Source organism: Tripterygium wilfordii, chromosome 3, assembly GCF_013401445.1.
Source record: "Tripterygium wilfordii isolate XIE 37 chromosome 3, ASM1340144v1, whole genome shotgun sequence".
NCBI classification, from domain to species: Eukaryota; Viridiplantae; Streptophyta; class Magnoliopsida; order Celastrales; family Celastraceae; genus Tripterygium; species Tripterygium wilfordii.
The window spans coordinates 188,896-207,036 of record NC_052234.1 but is presented as its reverse complement, the minus strand read 5'-3'; the positions used below and the strand labels follow the sequence as shown (position 1 = coordinate 207,036).

Below are 18,141 nucleotides of genomic sequence, written 5' to 3'. Positions count from 1 at the left end.
TTTTTTTTCTTCTCTTAACATACGTCTTCTGCCATTTTTACCAATTTTAGTTGGACATCCCTACATATCTTACTTTTGAAAAAAAAAAAAAAAACTGTATATACCCAAGGCCAAGAGGATATACCCGTATTATACCTATTGAACTCTGAAGTCGGATCTTAACAGACTTATACAGCTTAACCTCTTTTATTCTTTTTCCCAATTTAACCATTCATTCCATGACCTCTGTTTTCCTATATATAAAAAACCATGTCCATATCTTTACCTTTAAAAAATAGGAGTAATCGTCGAGTAAAAAAAAGTAAACAGAGGTGAATATCCCCATTGAAGGCCGTTTGACTTCGGAGAGGGGGATTGCGTAAGAAAGCTGTCATCAACTGTTATCAAACTTTATATTAGATATATAAAGTAAACATATTTATGGCAGAAGTGGAAACCCAGCATCATTCGAAACCCACCACCCAAGTCTCCCCACAACCACCGGCACCAATTCCTCTTGCGACGATGGCAGCCAAAGATTCACCTTCGAAGCCTTCGTGGTTCACTCCGAAAAGGTACCCAATTTTAGGGTTTGACTAGTTTTTCTTCTTTTTGTAGTCTCTACTATGAAAGTCCTGATTTTTGTTCAAATTTTGAGGTGTGGACTTTTGGGTTTATGTATGAAAAGGTTATCATTGATGTTAATCAATGCTATTATTGATATTTATTTTCAGTTCCAAAGCCAATTTGGGGTTTACCTGCTGTTATTTTCCATCGCAAAGTAATTTTGTTCAATTGTAGATGATCTCTATTGCTAGAACTGGAGGATGCTATGCTATTGTTTGTTGTGTAGGTGCTTGTAATGCTGACTTTTGTTAATTCTTCTACCTTTGTTAATCTCCCTTCTAAAATCAGAGTTGAAAATTTTGATGATATATGCTTTGGATTGTGGTATAAAAGTTTTGTTACTACATGATACTGGTTTTTTTCGTCTTGCTGATAATGCTAGTTTTCAACGAATTCTTCTCTGTTTACAGGTTGCTTGCTATGTTTTGTGTGATTAATTTGTTGAATTACATCGATCGTGGAGCCATAGCAAGCAATGGGGTCAATGGGAGCCTTGGCATTTGTGACGAGAAGGGAATTTGTACTTCGGGTAGTGGAATCCAGTTAAGATTCTGTCTGAAGGTTTTTATTTTGAATTCCTTGTATCCTCACTATTCCGATACAAGTTTGATATCATGCTACTCTACTTAGTGGCTGGAATATTACTTCTTCTTTTTTTTTTTAATGTTCTGGCTATGCTTTGCAGTTAATCTATACGTTTGTAACTAGCCATTTTGATTGATAGATTCTCATGTCATAGCAAATGTTGAACCCTTGGCCTAGTGGTTAGTTTGGGTTGTTCATATAACCTGTCACTAGTTCAAATCCTAAAAGGACGCTAAGACAGTGAACATCTTACCCTTTCCAGAATGAGCTTTGTGAATGGCAGATGTTTACCTTTATCTCATGTCACGTTTGACATGGGACAAATTCCGCATCTTAGTTACTGGTTTCACACTCGTAGTCAGTTTGTGTAAATTACGATCTTTTGTACCGTCTTTGTTTTGTGGAGTGTGTTAAAGGGAAACTATTATATCACTGCTAAACATGACATTTCCAACTTGCTGTGTATCTACGATTTTGCATGTGTCTAGTAATTGATCACTGCTGTCTTCCTTTAGATGTGTGATTGCTTAGTCACTGTATGCTCTCCTTTAAATGTGACCTTCGTGTAAAGTCTCAAGTACTCCTGTAGCCAATGTTTTCTGACTAAATTAAAGCAGTTCAGTCTCCAAGCGATGGTGCTTGGTTGCACTTGTAGTATTTAGATTCAGATTTTCTTCTATCAAATTTCAAGTACATTCTTGAAAACTCCTTGGTCACATAATACATGCTTTAATAAAAATGCAGCAATAGTCTGATTTTATCGTTTGAAAGTCGAAACACTGCATTTTCCTTACTTTTTGTCCTGTTCAATGTTTATTGGCTTCAATCATCTGAAAAGATAATGTATCTCTGCAGGGGGGATTTTAAGTTGAACAATTTTCAAGATGGGGTTTTGTCATCTGCATTTATGGTTGGACTTCTGGTGGCTTCTCCAATTTTTGCTTCCATGGCGAAGAGGTGAACATTTTGATTAGAGCATGATATGTCAGACTCTTTTGGAAGCGCATTTATAGGGTTTCTCATATAAATGATTTTTTAGGGGATGTGCAGTTTTAGAAAAAAATATAAACCAGAACCTTTCGGAAAAATTATTTATAACTTCTTCTCTAACACTTTGATAAATCTGTCAATTGCATGAGTATTAATTCCTTGAGGATTTTTTCATCCCTTCAATAACTCGAAGTTAAAATTCGAGACAAATAGCTCTCTCTCATTTCGGATGTAACATTATGGTTGTTGTTCTCCGGTGGTAAAAGTCAAAATGCCAAATGTCTGCCTATTGTTGTGTGTGAGTGGGAAATAATTTCAATTTGAAAATTCAAAAGGAGCCAATCTAGTGATAAAAGAGAAGAAACAAATTATTAGATCCACCATATTCAACTAAGTAGGCACTTTATAGTTGCAGCCTTGTGTATATCAGTTATCTCTTGATTTTGCTTTTGTCAATCGTAAACAGGCCTTTGTGAATATTGACTACTGATAGGCAGTATCATATGCCATTTGTTGCTTTTGCAAGTTATTCATAATAACTAGTTTGGTTTCAAAGTTGCGGTTCATCTTTGTCCTTGCAGTCATAACCCTTTTAGGCTTATTGGAGTTGGATTATCTGTGTGGACATTTGCTACAGCGGCATGTGGATGTTCATTCAATTTCTGGACTATAGCGATATGTCGCATGTAAGTGTATAATTTCAGTTCTTTCAAAGTTTATATTAAAAGTCTTATTTTTCGTTGGCGGGAACAATATTTTTCTTGAATTAACCAAAGAATTATGTTTCGTAAGCAATCGTCTTATCACTTATGACTTATGTTACATCTTTAGTCAGAGTGTTGGTTGTATTTGTTTAGGCTTGTCGGAGTTGGTGAGGCCTCTTTTATAAGTCTTGCGGCTCCATTTATAGATGACAACGCTCCTGTTTCTCAGGTATATTTTACTTGTGCTGTTAATTCCAGAATCACCTGGAGTTTATATTTTCCTTTGCCAATTTCGTTAACCATAACATCCCCTTTTCATTTTATTTTTTTTTTGATAACCATAACATCCCCTTTTCATTTGCCAGAAAACAGCATGGCTTGCTGTGTTTTACATGTGCATACCAACAGGAGTTGCTTTGGGCTATGTTTATGGTGGAGTTGTAAGTTTTACAATCTTAACTTCTTCTTTTTTTTCCTTTTGATACGAGTTTGTCTTTCTGTAGTTAAAATGTGACACTGTTATTGCATTCCTTCACCAATACCTAGATATGAAGCTAATCAAACTGTAGATAGATATGGTTGTTGGTTTGATCTTTCATTGGCAATTTGTTTAAGTTGAATTTATGGTAGTGATGAACAATCAATGGTTTCTTTTCAGAAGAGTCCCATTGTTTTTTTTCAAATTCTGCTGTCACCAATACCTACATATGGTTCTCTTTTTGAAGATTATGCCAACTTTTCAGTAATTTGGTTAAGAATGTAATCATTAGTAATAGGATTGGATAAACCTTGTGTTATTTGATAACATGGAGCATTGTTCAACTCAAATTCTCACATGGTTCTAGAGAGATTTATGGCAAATATGTTTATTGAGGTTGCATATCTTTCAAATAACTTACTTTATATGATTTCTAGAAGAATGCCTGTTATAATTCTCAAAACAAAAGTTCATCTAGTAATTGTGGTTTTACATGCACACACGTGCATGCGCACTTATTTTTGGATGATGTTTGTTTTTGTAAATTGCCCATCATCTGAGATGTGGAAACCCATGTATAGTACAATTTTCTCTCTTTTCTTGCATTTAAATTAATTCTTTCATTTATTACAATGATTCTATTCTTTGCGTTTGTTCATCTGGTTGCATACTTCTTTAATATTCTGTTAAATTTTATAATGGAACCATTTTAATAGTATTTATGATGATATTTATACTTAGGTGGGGAGCCATTTCAACTGGCGCTATGCATTCTGGGCAGAAGCAATTTTGATGCTTCCGTTTGCTATTATGGGTTTTGTTATGAAACCTTTGCAGTTAAAAGGTGCATTTTTCAGGAATGCATCCTGATTTTTAAAGCCTTCTGATATTTGTTGCTTCATGCTACATTTTTACCCTTTCTTAAAACTTATAATACAGGTTTTGCTCATGTTGAATCAAAACAAGCATTAATATCAGTTGAGACCGCTGCTTCTGCAACTGAAGGTGCTGCATTATCAACTTTATTCCTGTTTCTTGTAGTATAAATCAATTCTATAAATCATCTTTTTATTATATTGAAATTGACCTTGTCAAAAGTCATAATTCATAAATGGTTTTCTCCTTGCATTTCAGAGGTCCCAAGCACAAATGGCAATGAGGCTATTCACAGCCAGGCCTCTTCTAAATCTGACAAGTGAGTATGTTTCTTATATGTATATCCTTGACAGTTTAATCATTGCATGCATTAGGAATTCTTGATAATCCCTTCTGTTGGATGGAAGGTCAAAGATTGGGTCTTCAATTATGAATCAGCTTTCAAGATTTTTGAACGATATGAAAGTGCTTCTGGCTGATCCAGTTTATGTCATAAATGTTTTAGGTATGTCTTCTCTAATCCCATACCTGGATATACTTTATTACTCTAAAAACTTGTATATGCTATGGGTACAAATTTCAAGAATTGACCTTTTCAAATGTTTCCCTGTGAATTTCTAATTCTTCACTCATGTTGATAATAGATTCAATGAAATTGTCAACATGTATTTTGAAGAGGGCTAGGGTTTAAAAACTTAGGGATTGAGGTCAGGAATCGGTTTGAGAAAAGGAATTTTGGCATCATAACTTTAGGGTTTAATCAGTTATTATTCAAGTGGAAAGAGAAGTTGATTCTTCAGGATAAGTTACTGGAATTTTCTAATGGCCCCAACACTAAACATAAAACATGTACTAATGTGGAGCAGAGTTAAGAGTAAAATATGGATGTGGAAAGTTCCCATCATGGGCTCTTCATGTTGAAGTGAACAATAGCCTGGATACCGTTGCTGACTGCTGTAGATGTTAGGTTCTGTAGTTATATGGTTGGCTTTCAAGAATAGTTAGGCTTGTGGGGCTGTTTGGTTAAGGATGTGGAAATTAAAATAGCTCGCTAAATTCTTATTTCTATGTTCGCATTAGTTCTATTTGATCTTCTAATAGTTAGTTTGATGTGAAACTTGTCAGGCCTCATAGTTAATGAAGTCTCTACTTAAAAGTCCATGAAAAAAACCAGGGTCACTTAGATAGCGAACTATGAATTGCACGGTACTAATTACTTAGGAACCTATCAAGTGCTCTTCTTCAACCGGAATATCTTCTTTCTGAGAATCTGATTCTAGGGCCTATCATCCTCACCTCAGGACACCAACAAGGGATACTTTTGTCATAACGCCTAAAATTCTTGGGAACTTTATTTCTCTAACAAGCTTCTTGTTTGGCAGGGTACATATTGTACAACTTTGTCATTGGAGCATATTCATACTGGGGGCCAAAGGCTGGTTATAATATATATCATATGGTAATGCCACTTGCTTTGAAGTGGTTCTCTTTTCATTTCAATCTTTGCATCCTATGTGTCTCTTATATTACTGCAAGTTGTCGTTTTATACTATGCAACAAAGTCTTAGACCCTGATTGGTGCTGCCTCCTCTGACAGAATAATGCCGATATGATGTTTGGTGGGGTTACAGTTATTGGTGGAATTGTGGGAACACTTGGTGGGGGTTTCGTTCTTGATAGCATTAATGCTACCATCTCAAATGCTTTTAAGGTAAATATTTATATCTCACAATGAGTTCCAGGAATAGCCTTTTACCTAGGAGAACTTAATTCCATCAACAGTATTCTGTATGTAATACGTCTAACCTAGTAGAGTTTGTGTAGTAGTGCATTTTTCTTGATGGTAAATTATTGTTGTGGATGGTATCATAATTCCCTACTCTGTTTCTGTGGCAGCTTCTCTCTGGGGCAGTATTTGTGGGTGGAATTTTTTGCTTGACTTCTTTCTGCCTTAAGAGCTTGTATGGATTCCTAGCCCTATTCTTGGTGGGTCAGATACTTGTCTTTGCCACGCAGGTAATGATAACTGTGGAAGTGGCATTGATTTTTTGCTGTTTAGCCTAATGTTCTTGTAAGTCTTGCTGTTGCTTTTTTATTTTGCATGTTGAAAGAATGACTGGATTCAAGTTGTTTATGACATTTAAACCTAGTTCTTCATGAAAGTTGCTTTTCCTTGGTCCCTGGCCTTGTATAAGATATGTATTAATTAGCCATAAGCGAACGCTGGTAGAAATATGTTAGTGTAAGCCTTGGCGCGTTCTTGTGCATGCGTTTTCTAGTTTTGGCACTCAGTGCATGATGAATTAATTGCAATAATTTAGAGAATTTATCTTGCAAGTATAATTTGTTCGCAGGCTCCAGTCAACTATGTATGTCTACATTGTGTCAAGCCAAGTTTGAGGCCATTATCTATTGCTATGTCAACCGTCTCAATCCACATCTTTGGTGATGTACCTTCTGCACCACTAGTTGGGGTCTTCGAGGTGTGTCTCCAAGTTCTTCTCAGTTATATTCCATTTTTTGTTTTCTTTTTTTTTAGTGAAGTTAATTTGTTCATGTTCATGAAAAAGTGGAGTTGTTTTCTTTTTTTAGTGAAGTTAATTTGCTCATGTTTGTGAAAAAGTGAAGTAATCCATGCACATAGAATAAATAAATTTGTTGATAATTAGATATATCATTAATGTTGTAATGTCTATTTTTAATGCTGCAAAAGTTTAAGTGAAGTTTCAACTTGCAAAAGATGGCATAGATTCTGCCAAATTGAAAGCTTGTATCACTTTGGGAGCAGAACTTGCCATGCTTTCAAACTGTTGCTTCTGCATTTGTAAATTGATGTTATTATTGACTTGAACGACAATCATATACAGGATCATGTGAATAATTGGAGACTAACTGCAATTGTTCTGACATCCATCTTCTTTCTTGCTGCCGTCATGTGGTTTCTAGGTGAGTAACAGCAACTGTCGTAAAAAATTTGTAAAAGTTGTTCTTGGTTAGATTGTATCCTGCACTCGCCATGTCCAGTTGATAGCAGCCCTCCATATTTTTTGCTCTTGAAAAGATTTGTCTCCTAATTTTATTTTTTCTGCCTTACACAAATGGTGTCATGAGTGTTAATTCAATGTATTCTTAAGATTGAAATGATCTTATCAGTGGGGTGGTATAGAGGGAAGAAAAAAAAATTTCAAACTGTTTTTTTAACAAAGAAGTTTTTGAATCAAGAAACGGAAAGAAAATAAAATAAAAAAAACTCATGCTGTATCTGTTTCTATAAAAGGTCAACTATTGAGTGATTACTAGAAGTTGTAGCCTGTATTCATTTCTAGGTATTCTTGGACAGGGATCTTCTTGAACAGTAAGGACTTGTTTGATGAAGTTGAAGAAGAACTTTCCCCAAATACAAAAGCCAACATGAAGCCATTGCTCGGAGGAGAGACTAGGGATGAGACGCCGCCTGTTTAAGTGAAGCATGATCTGATTGATGTGCTAGCCATCTCACAAGCAATGCAAAGTTGATAATTTATTTGCATTCGTTTTGGATGGCAACGCGATGGAAGCCCAGCACTATCAAAAAGGTCATTTAATCTTAACACGGAGGGAAAACATGGTTTTGAAGGTGACTGAAAGCCAGGCAGGCAAAAGTGTGTTGATGATGGTGCATTGCTTTAGTTCTGGAAGCCCATCATCTATTATTCTCAACACTGGAGGGTTTTCTTTGGTTCTTTTTGTGCATAGCTTAGAACAGTTGATGTGTATATATACATATTGGCTCTAACTTAAGTAAGTGTTTCAATTCATTGGACTTTTGATTCTGCAAGCTTGAAAGTATTTGGTATTTATAGCTATATGAGTTTTTACGAACTGACAGATTAGGCGCCTCATCATTTATTTAGTTATATCAGGATTGAAAAGAAATTTAAAAAAAAAAAAAAAAAAGTGAACTGTAATGAAGCCCAATCTATATATGCTTCAATGAAGCCCAATATACAGCCTTACGGGGCCCATTTCTAAGCATGAAAGCTTTATTAAACCCTGATCTTTTATGTTCCTCTCATCAGTCAGGATCGATCAATCAGCGGAGAAGCAGAGCACAGAATGTCGACGACGGACCCAACGGAATCTTTCAAACCTTATACCCTAACCCAAACCCTAACGGGCCACAAACGTGCCATATCGTCCGTCAAGTTCTCGTCGGATGGTAGCCTCTTGGCATCGTCCGCTGCTGACAAAACCCTCCGCACATACTCCTTCTCAAATTCCGGTAATGCCCCTTCCGTCTCCTTTCTCCATGAGTTCACAGGCCACGAGCAGGGCGTCTCAGACCTAGCCTTCTCTGCCGATTCCCGCTACCTCGCATCGGGCTCCGACGACAAGACTGTCCGACTGTGGGACGTTTCCACCGGCAACTTGCTCAAGACCCTCCAAGGTCACACAAACCACGTTTTCTGCGTCAATTTCAATCCCCAGTCAAACGTGATCGTGTCCGGCTCCTTCGACGAGACCGTACGCCTTTGGGACGTCAAGACTGGCAAGTGCTTGAAGGTACTACCCGCGCACTCTGACCCCGTCACCGCAGTCGATTTCAGTGCGGACGGCTCCCTCATTGTTTCCAGTAGTTATGATGGATTGTGTAGGATTTGGGATGCCAGTACGGGCCATTGTATTAGGACATTGATTGATGACGAGAACCCACCCGTCTCTTTCGTGAAGTTCTCTCCTAACAGCAAGTTCATTCTCGTCGGAACGCTTGATAACAATTTGGTAAGTAAAATGAATTTAAGCTTTCAATATTGTGATTTGAGGGGTTTTTTGTTTCAATTTTTATAGTTATGTAGTAGCCCCTTAGAAGTTAGATTACTAAAAATTTCTTGGAGCTCTCTGTCACTTGAGTTCCTAATTTGAACTCTATCTTTGTCTTCTTTTTGGAATCTTCAGATATTTTATGAATTTCTATGGAGTAACAGCTGAAACAAAAACTTGCTTGCTACTTAGTGGATGTAGTTTTGTTAACTCTACCATCATTTTTGAGGGATTGAAAGACCAAAGAGTGACACTTTGGTTACCGGAAAATGGAGCCAACAGGGCTTCAGAACTAGTCAGGTTTTGGTGATCTGGGTCATTTTGTCAATAACAGTAGCGCAGAAAGCTTATATTATCGTCAAATTGAAAACTTTTTACATCATTGAAAAAGTGAATATGCAAAATGGATTGAAGAAGAGTAAGACTAAGAGTACAAAGTTCAGGAGGAAGTTTAGTTGGTTAATTGGGTACAAACTCGAGAAAGTACGTTGCTTTACTAGACAAAAGCATGGTATTTGAGGTGCATATGATATTTATTCACCTTATTCTGTGATAGAAAAATAAAATCATCTTATTCATTCTGTTTAGTTAAAAGCGTGGTATTTGAGGTGTATTGGTTCTTTCTGATTTTGTTTCAACTTTACATTACCCAGCGTGGTGCTTCAGTAAAAGATAATGTAGTGCATTTTCTCTGTTTTCTCTTTGTCAAATTCTTGCCCTTGCACTGAATCCTTTCTTCCATGAGAAGAAGTGTTTCTTGGTCCTATAAAGAAGGCAGAATGCTTTGCAGTATCTTACACTATTGAATTTCTCTGGTGTTACTCCATAACTTTGCAATTCAATTTTATTTCATTCATGTAACCATAAAAAGAAAACTCATCCATCTTTCTAGCTGTTATAATAACTTGATGATGCATATTGTGCAAAAACAAATAAAATGTGAGGTCTTGTTGGATGGTCCTATAGCATTTAGAGGATCCATGATGCACATACATTCAGCCTGCACAATTAACTTATATTTTTACATTTTTCTGCTGGTAGCTTCTCTACTTTGAATGCCTGAATTGTTTTCAGCCATGTTTGGCTTGCGGGATAAATGGGGGGATTGAACTCTTTAATCCTAGTAGCCAGAGGCAAGTATCAGATTAGGGGGGTAATTTAATCTCCTTTGATGAATAATCATCCAAAAAGGGAATTGTTCAATCCCATCAAAAAGGGTAGGTTTTAATTCTGGGGATAAGTAGAAAATGAGATTAGGCTTTTAGAAACATAGGGTCCTTCAGTTTGTTGCTCAGAGTTCTCTACCAAATCCCACTGCTGACGTTTGACAATTATTCCCAGTTCAGTCCACTGCCCAGGATTCAATTCTGCATAGCAAATGTGGCCTTTGTTTGTGACCATAACTAACTTTTGTTGTCGTCTTGGCAGAGACTCTGGAATGTGTCAGCTGGGAAGTTTCTCAAGACGTATACCGGCCATGTCAATGCAAAGTTTTGCATTTCATCCAGTTTTTCTGTGACGAATGGGAAATATATCGTCAGTGGATCTGAGGATAATTGTATCTACTTGTGGGAACTTCAAACCCGAAGAATAGTTCAGAAATTGGAAGGCCACTCTGAAACTGTTATAGCAGTGTCATGTCATCCCACTGAGAATGTGATTGCTTCTGGTGCCCTTGGCAATGACAAGACAGTGAAGATCTGGACTCAGAAGGAAGAATGATCCACTAACGCAAACATTTCTATCCATGATACTGGTGGAACATTTATGATGGATGACTGTCTTGTGCCGTCCACTTGGTCCATGTTGCTGCACAAGAATCTTTGTTATATATCAGCCTAGTGTATTGAAAAGACCTCTCTCATCTGAGATCAATATGAACTCAATGTTGTCCATATAATTGTTATTTATTAAGGTGATTCCCTTGAAAATGTAAGGCAACCCACGGGTTTTTATTAGTTGAAACAGCTGTAATTAATGAAGTCTCTAGTTAAGGTTTTATGACACTGGTGTGATGTATATATGCACCTGCTTTGATGGCTAGGAATTGAGGATCAGCAAGACTTGCAAAATATATACGCTTTCGTGCCCTACTTTCGTTACTCAACATTACTATCATATTCAAACTCTACTTTCTCTGTATTACTATTTATAGTACTTATCTTTACTTTCCGACTCATGGAGGATCTGCAGGAGCAGGAGCTGTCTTTTATTTTTTTTTGTTTTGTTTAGTGACACTTGTGATTTCTGATTCATCGAGATGCAATTCCTTTGCTGTTTGTGAACTGCACTTGTGAGATGGTGGTGTACATCCAATTACAGAGATCTTGTTTACAACAAATAGTTGCATGTGTATGTGTGTTGATTCCCTAAGCTTGTAGAACTTGTGTTTCTTTTGTTTACATCTTATTGAGATCGAAATAAGGGGAAATAACAAGTATCTGAAGCCCCTTGACAATAACAATTTCAAGCCAGATAAAACTGAAAGTGACTAAACTTATAAGGTAAAAAACAAACCAGCTAGGCCCAGTCGTCCTCTTCTTTGTCTGTTACCCTTACAGCAAAGCAATTAGCAATGTCCACTTCAGTAGAAACACAGCAGAAAGAGAGGAAAATGAGGCAGAAGGTTCATAAGCAAGGAAAGCTTGTTGTGCCAAGACTGGAATCCCCAATTTAACACAATCCCTTCCTTTCAGTTTATGGACCACCTTTTATCTACATAGGTATATCCTTTCTCATTGCATTTCGAGGGAAAAAAATATCGATTTTAGAGAGCCAGCTTTTTCTGTAAATAAATACATAATTGTGCTTGTGAGAAGCTTCTTTTCAATCTGGGGCTCCATATGGACATAAACGTGATATTATGACCTGCCTATTTTTCTTCCCCTTAATTTATAATTGTAATATCTCAACGTATTAGTAAAATATATTGCAAAGATCAATTAGCTAGCTAGCTATGAGCCTCTCTTATAAAAAGATAGATGGCCTAAAAGTAAAAGAAAAAACAAGTGACATATGCTACAAGTAACGCAAGTCTATAGTAATTAAGGGACCCAATTTGGTTTGATTTATTCATAAAAAAGAGGGTAGGGTTGGTATCCCTTCAATTCAATTCCATGTCTCGATAATGGATAAATTGCGAGTAAATCTTTTGCACATGCACAAGTTGTAACCTAAAATGAAACAAAATTTGCTGGCAAAAGAGGAGGGGTTCAAGTGAATCCAACAATAAAGAAGGGAAACAAGTCTTTTCTCCAAGAAAAGATGAAAGGGAAGTCCAAGAAAAGAACACCATCCAAGGCAAAGGCAGGAGCAGGAGTGACTTTTATAAATTAGTCATTTAGATAACCTGTTTTAAGGGATAAGTTGTGCTTTGGGCCAACTGCACCACCACCAAATCCAATTGCCCAATAAACAAACAAAAACCTTCTCACATCCATTATTATACTTGCACAACAACCCTATCTTCCTACTACTTTGTTAATATAAATATTTCATTTGACATCCATTTAATTACACAGTGTTTCACTATAACTCGTCAACGTGTTTTAGGAGAGTATAACTCGACATATCCTTCGAATAGTTAAGTAAGTGTAAATCTTCGACAGTGAAAACAGTATGCATCACGTTGACGACGGATAAGAGATTGAGTTAAAGCTCGTGCAGGTAGGAACCCGGAAGTGAGACGAGCTCACGGATGATAGAATCATAATTCCACAAAGAAATAACCCAGTTGATTAGTCCGAACTCTCAATCTTGAGCCCCATACATCCTAAGTTTATAGAGATAATCAATTAAGTTATCGCCAAATGTTTATCCAAGAGTTACATGATGGAAGTTTGTGTATCACATAAATTAAAATGCCATAATCTCTTAAAAAACACATTAACATCTATGAATGCAATCCCCAGTGGTGTGGTCTCATCGCATTATGAATGTGATCAAATATATGACTTAGGTAGGATACTTTTGGTCATTTGCAGCTGGGATTCCCTCAACTAAAACCCTGTTAATTATTGACATCCAAATAACAGATAATAATATCAACCATGAGCTGAGCTCCATTTGAAACTTACTGAAATGCCCTTTAAACCAGATCGATGTTTTGGTACCGAGAAAGAGACGTTTGCCCGTATAGTCCCAAGGGTGACAAAGACACTTTGACGGTGTCGTTTTCTTTTGGTTCGGTCATTGTCTGTACAGACTACAGAGAAAAGTAAATCACTAAATCAGCTGCTGGATTTCGGCCCATTTCAGGACCATCCACGCCGGTCCCAGCCCAAAACGGCAAAACTGACCCTGACCCGATAAGAACGAGATTTCCTCATATTTAGGAGGCTAAGACAGTAATTTCAATGACAAATGATTGGGACAGTCAGTCAGCAATATTTGACCAGCTTTTAGGAGGAGTAGCCCCTTATTTTCTTTTACCCCCCCCCCCCCCCACACAACAACAAAATTATTAACGGTTAATTATTACTATAAATCATTATCTTTTTCTCCCCTTTATATATGTAACTATATCTATATGGTCACATTTGTCAAAAAGACAAATTCCCTCTTAATTTGGTAAAACACACCTACCCCACCCTAAGACAAACGAACAATTTGTTGAACTTGAACATGTTGATAAGACCAAAAAAACCTTAAATTCACTCATCTTATCTAGTTAGATTTGGGAGATAATTATTGTATATTTATATAGATGCACTAGATTAAAAATTAATGTAACTAGAAGTACTAACTACTAGCTAGTAACTAGCTTCGATTACTAATAAGAGCTATTTCTCAGTCATAAATTTGAGAGGGAAATGAACTAAATTCACAAACAAATATATAAAAATAATAGGATGAATATTATCATTAAAAACCAAATACACAATTATCTCAATAATAACATATAAAAATTACAAATAAATCGTTGATCGAACAACAATCACATTACATATAAAAGATCATCTATTCATTAGAACAGAGCGTGGTTCGAATCTTATTCCCTTCCAAAACCTATGCTTAAAAAAAAAAGAAACATACAAAAACTAAAAAAGAGTGAGCTAAATGAAAGCACACTATATTTGAATATTTCTATTTGATGCTCTTCGATTCGATACCACCCACAACTCACTCCACTCCCTTACCTTCCCTCCCGTCCTCTCTCCAGAAACCAGGGAGTGAGACAGAGACTTCCTTCACAAAATGAGACGCCTACTTCTTCTCCTCCTTCTTCTTCCTCCGCTTCTCTGCATCCACCTCGCCACCGCACGCACCTTCTCCGAATACCGTGCCCTCCTGTCTTTGAAACTAGCCATCACCGACGACCCCCAGTCATCGTTGCGCTCATGGAAAGAGGCAACGAGCCACTGCGCATGGGCTGGCGTCACGTGCGACGCTCGGAGGCACGTGGTATCTCTGGACCTCTCTGGCCTCGACCTATCCGGCATTCTCTCCCCTGAAATCGCACACCTCCTCTTCCTCCAGAACCTCACTCTCGCCGTCAATCAGTTCTCTGGCCCCATTCCTCCTGAGATCTCTGCGATTGCCGGCCTTCGTTTCCTCAACCTATCCAACAATGTCTTCAATGGCACTTTCCCTTCACAGCTCGCCCAACTCAAGAACTTGCAGGTTCTCGACTTGTACAACAACAATGTCACAGGAGACTTGCCGGTGGTTGTTAGCGAAATGACGAGTCTCCGGCATTTACATCTCGGAGGCAACTTCTTTGCCGGGAAAATTCCGTTTGAGTACGGCCGTTGGGAGTTCTTGGAGTACTTAGCAGTTTCTGGTAACGAACTTGATGGTACAATCCCGCCCGAGATAGGGAACTTGACGACTCTCCGGGAACTGTATATTGGGTACTATAACAGCTACGAAGGAGGTTTACCACCGGAGATCGGTAACTTGACGGCGTTGGTTCGCTTTGACGGCGCTAACTGTGGGTTGTCGGGTGAGATACCTCATGAGATTGGGAAGTTGCAGAATCTGGACACACTGTTTCTCCAAGTGAATGCTTTTTCTGGGTCCTTAACGCCTGAGTTGGGAACTTTAAACAGCTTGAAGTCCATGGATTTGTCTAACAATATGTTCACGGGGGAGATACCGGCTTCTTTTGCGTACCTGAAAAACTTGACCCTATTGAATCTGTTTCGAAACAAGCTTCACGGTGCCATTCCAGAGTTCATTGGAAACTTGCCGGAGTTAGAGGTGTTGCAGTTGTGGGAAAACAACTTCACCGGAAGCATTCCTCAGAGGTTGGGGAAGAATGGGAAGCTTCAAATTCTCGATCTTTCTTCAAATAAGTTGACTGGATCTTTGCCTCCTCAATTGTGTTCGGGTAATCGATTGCAGACTCTGATTACACTCGGGAATTTCTTGTTTGGTCCAATCCCGGATTCCCTGGGAAAATGCAACTCTCTTAGTCGGATTCGGATGGGAGAGAACTTCCTCAACGGTTCGATCCCGAGCGGTCTATTCGGATTGCCGCAGCTTACCCAAGTTGAACTGCAATATAATCTTCTAACCGGGGAGTTTCCGGTGACTAATGATAAGGTAGCAACCAATCTAGGCCAGATTAGCCTCTCCAATAACCAGTTATCTGGGTCGTTGCCACCGACTATTGGGAACTTCTCCGGAGTGCAGAAGCTTCTTCTAGATGGGAACAAGTTCTCTGGTCGAATCCCGCCGGAGATTGGGAGGTTGCAGCAGCTTTCCAAGATGGATTTCAGCCACAACAAGTTCTCGGGCCCTGTTGCCCCCGAGATTAGCCAATGCAAGCTGTTGACGTTCGTTGATCTCAGCCGTAATGAGCTGACCGGAGATATTCCGACTGAAATCACAGGTATGCGGATACTGAATTACCTGAACTTGTCGAGAAATCATCTAGTCGGGGGAATTCCTTCATCCATCGCCACTATGCAGAGCTTAACTTCTGTTGATTTTTCGTATAACAATCTTTCTGGTTTCGTTCCTGGCTCTGGTCAGTTTAGTTACTTCAACTACACTTCGTTTCTGGGGAACCCTGACCTTTGTGGACCTTATTTGGAGGCCTGCAAGGATGGATTTGCTACTGGAACCCACCAAGGACATGTTAAGGGGGGACTCTCTGCGTCTTTGAAGCTCCTGCTTGTTATTGGATTACTTGTGTGTTCGATTGTGTTTGCCGTGGCAGCAATAATCAAGGCTCGATCGTTGAAGAAAGTAAGTGATTCTCGCGCTTGGAAAATGACTGCTTTCCAGCGCTTGGACTTCACTTGTGATGATGTTTTGGATTGCTTAAAAGAGGACAATATCATTGGAAAAGGAGGTGCAGGGATCGTTTACCAGGGCTCTATGCCTAATGGTGAACAATTTGCAGTGAAAAGGCTACCAGCAATGAGCCGGGGGTCTTCCCATGATCATGGATTCAATGCTGAGATACAGACTTTGGGGAGGATTAGGCACAGATACATTGTTAGGTTACTTGGGTTCTGTTCAAATAATGAGACTAATCTTTTGGTGTATGAGTATATGCCTAATGGGAGCTTAGGTGAAGTTCTGCATGGCAAGAAAGGGGGCCATTTGCACTGGGGTACAAGGTACAAGATTGCTGTAGAGGCTGCAAAGGGACTCTGTTATCTTCACCATGATTGCTCCCCGTTGATCGTCCACCGAGATGTCAAATCTAACAACATCCTTTTGGACTCCAATTTAGAAGCTCATGTAGCTGATTTTGGCCTTGCCAAATTCCTCCAAGATTCTGGAACATCCGAGTGCATGTCTGCCATTGCTGGCTCTTATGGATATATAGCTCCTGGTATGGTTTTTTTAAAACTATTCATGAAACTCTTAAGCACTTTTGTTTCGTGTTGTGCTTCATTGAAAGAACTTCGGTTTCCATTTCTTTTTGACAAGGATTGTGATTTGGATTTGATCTTAGGTTAATGCTAATCCTTGATTGCTTTGTACTTTGCTTATTTTGACCCTGGGATTCCTTTGGAAATGGCAAGTTTTTGGAAAGTAGTGGTTCAATTTAACTATAGTTTCTCTATAGTCGCTCTGGAGCTTTTAGGGGTTGGAAGTTAGGCACATAACTTCTGAGAGTGAATCCACTATAATGAAAGGGCAATTCAAATAACAAGATGATTGTAATTCTGTGTGTTTTTTGGTAAATGCGGCTCAAGATATGAAGCAAGTTATTTGTGTCTGTTTTTGGTTTGGGTTTGATTAATGTTGTGCAATGTTCTCTTCTTGCAGAATATGCTTACACACTGAAGGTTGATGAGAAGAGTGATGTATACAGCTTTGGTGTAGTTCTATTAGAGCTCGTAACGGGAAGGAAACCGGTGGGAGAATTTGGCGATGGTGTGGACATAGTTCAATGGGTTCGGAAAATGACAGACTCAAACAAGGAAGGAGTTCTTAAAGTCCTCGACGCAAGGCTCTCTTCCGTGCCCCTTGACGAAGTGATGCACGTCTTCTACGTCGCAATGTTGTGTGTAGAAGAGCAAGCTGTGGAACGCCCCACAATGCGAGAAGTTGTTCAAATTTTAACAGAGCTCCCAAACCCTCCTACTTCGAAACAGGGAGATACGACAATTGCAGAATCCTCCCCCACAAATTGTACTGGTATAGACTCCCCGAAAGACGACGATCAACAGTCACCACCACAACCACAGCCTCAATCACCTGATCTTCTTAGCATTTGAAGAAATGCATCTTGGTTGGAAGGGTAGTGCATGTGTGTGGTTCTCTTGACAAAGTTTCTATGAATTTTGTTAGTTTCTTTTTATCTTCTATGTACTTGTTTTTATTTTGGTTGGGGGGGGGGGGGGGTGTGCTAACTTGAATGTGTTTAAATGCGTTGAAGTTTCTCTTGTACATTTGTGAGATTGGTAGGTGTAGGGTATTTTCCTATGAAGTTTGTCTAGTGGCCTGACTTATTTGTGACTTTCACCTTCTGACTTCTGAGCATCTGCAAAACTCAAGCTTCTTAATTCAGTGACTGTTTTATATGGAGTATATGACTTGTGTGAAAGGGAAAAGCTTTGAATAGTCCCAATCCAAATCCAATAGAGGAAAATGTGGATTGTGGGTTATTAAATATATATAGTTAGATTAATTATAGAT

General features: G+C 38.4%; 3 protein-coding genes across 3 annotated transcripts; all 3 read left to right on the top strand.

Moving 5' to 3' along the window:
• Positions 1–400: 400 nt before the first annotated feature.
• Positions 401–8,059, top strand: LOC119993466 (probable sphingolipid transporter spinster homolog 2). The gene is made up of 16 exons (XM_038840620.1): positions 401–554; positions 1,017–1,148; positions 2,047–2,148; positions 2,763–2,867; positions 3,039–3,114; positions 3,251–3,325; positions 4,105–4,207; positions 4,303–4,368; positions 4,498–4,558; positions 4,647–4,744; positions 5,622–5,698; positions 5,837–5,950; positions 6,136–6,255; positions 6,594–6,722; positions 7,107–7,185; positions 7,580–8,059. Exons 1-16 carry the CDS (start codon positions 421–423, stop codon positions 7,699–7,701), a joined length of 1,593 nt encoding a protein of 530 aa, XP_038696548.1. The 5' UTR covers positions 401–420; the 3' UTR covers positions 7,702–8,059.
• A 225-nt stretch (positions 8,060–8,284) lies between these two features.
• On the top strand, positions 8,285–11,132 carry LOC119993474 (COMPASS-like H3K4 histone methylase component WDR5A). Its single transcript, XM_038840632.1, has 2 exons — positions 8,285–9,000; positions 10,468–11,132. The coding sequence occupies exons 1-2, from the start codon at positions 8,335–8,337 to the stop codon at positions 10,759–10,761; spliced, it is 960 nt and encodes a 319-aa protein (XP_038696560.1). The 5' UTR covers positions 8,285–8,334; the 3' UTR covers positions 10,762–11,132.
• Positions 11,133–14,136: 3,004 nt separating this feature from the next.
• On the top strand, positions 14,137–17,841 carry LOC119995121 (leucine-rich repeat receptor-like serine/threonine-protein kinase BAM1). Its single transcript, XM_038841511.1, has 2 exons — positions 14,137–16,828; positions 17,269–17,841. Exons 1-2 carry the CDS (start codon positions 14,236–14,238, stop codon positions 17,718–17,720), a joined length of 3,045 nt encoding a protein of 1,014 aa, XP_038697439.1. The 5' UTR covers positions 14,137–14,235; the 3' UTR covers positions 17,721–17,841.
• Positions 17,842–18,141: the final 300 nt, after the last annotated feature.

Bases quoted from the DNA above. Each gene is read 5' to 3' on its own strand.
- LOC119995121 (XM_038841511.1), top strand. From the start codon at position 14,236: ATGAGACGCCTACTTCTTCTCCTCCTTCTTCTTCCTCCGCTTCTCTGC. The intron at 16,829-17,268 runs GTATGGTTTTTT...CTCTTCTTGCAG, and splicing joins TTATGGATATATAGCTCCTG to AATATGCTTACACACTGAAG.
- LOC119993466 (XM_038840620.1), top strand. From the start codon at position 421: ATGGCAGAAGTGGAAACCCAGCATCATTCGAAACCCACCACCCAAGTC. The intron at 4,559-4,646 runs GTGAGTATGTTT...GTTGGATGGAAG, and splicing joins GCCTCTTCTAAATCTGACAA to GTCAAAGATTGGGTCTTCAA. The intron at 6,723-7,106 runs GTGTGTCTCCAA...AATCATATACAG, and splicing joins CACTAGTTGGGGTCTTCGAG to GATCATGTGAATAATTGGAG.
- LOC119993474 (XM_038840632.1), top strand. From the start codon at position 8,335: ATGTCGACGACGGACCCAACGGAATCTTTCAAACCTTATACCCTAACC. The intron at 9,001-10,467 runs GTAAGTAAAATG...TCGTCTTGGCAG, and splicing joins GAACGCTTGATAACAATTTG to AGACTCTGGAATGTGTCAGC.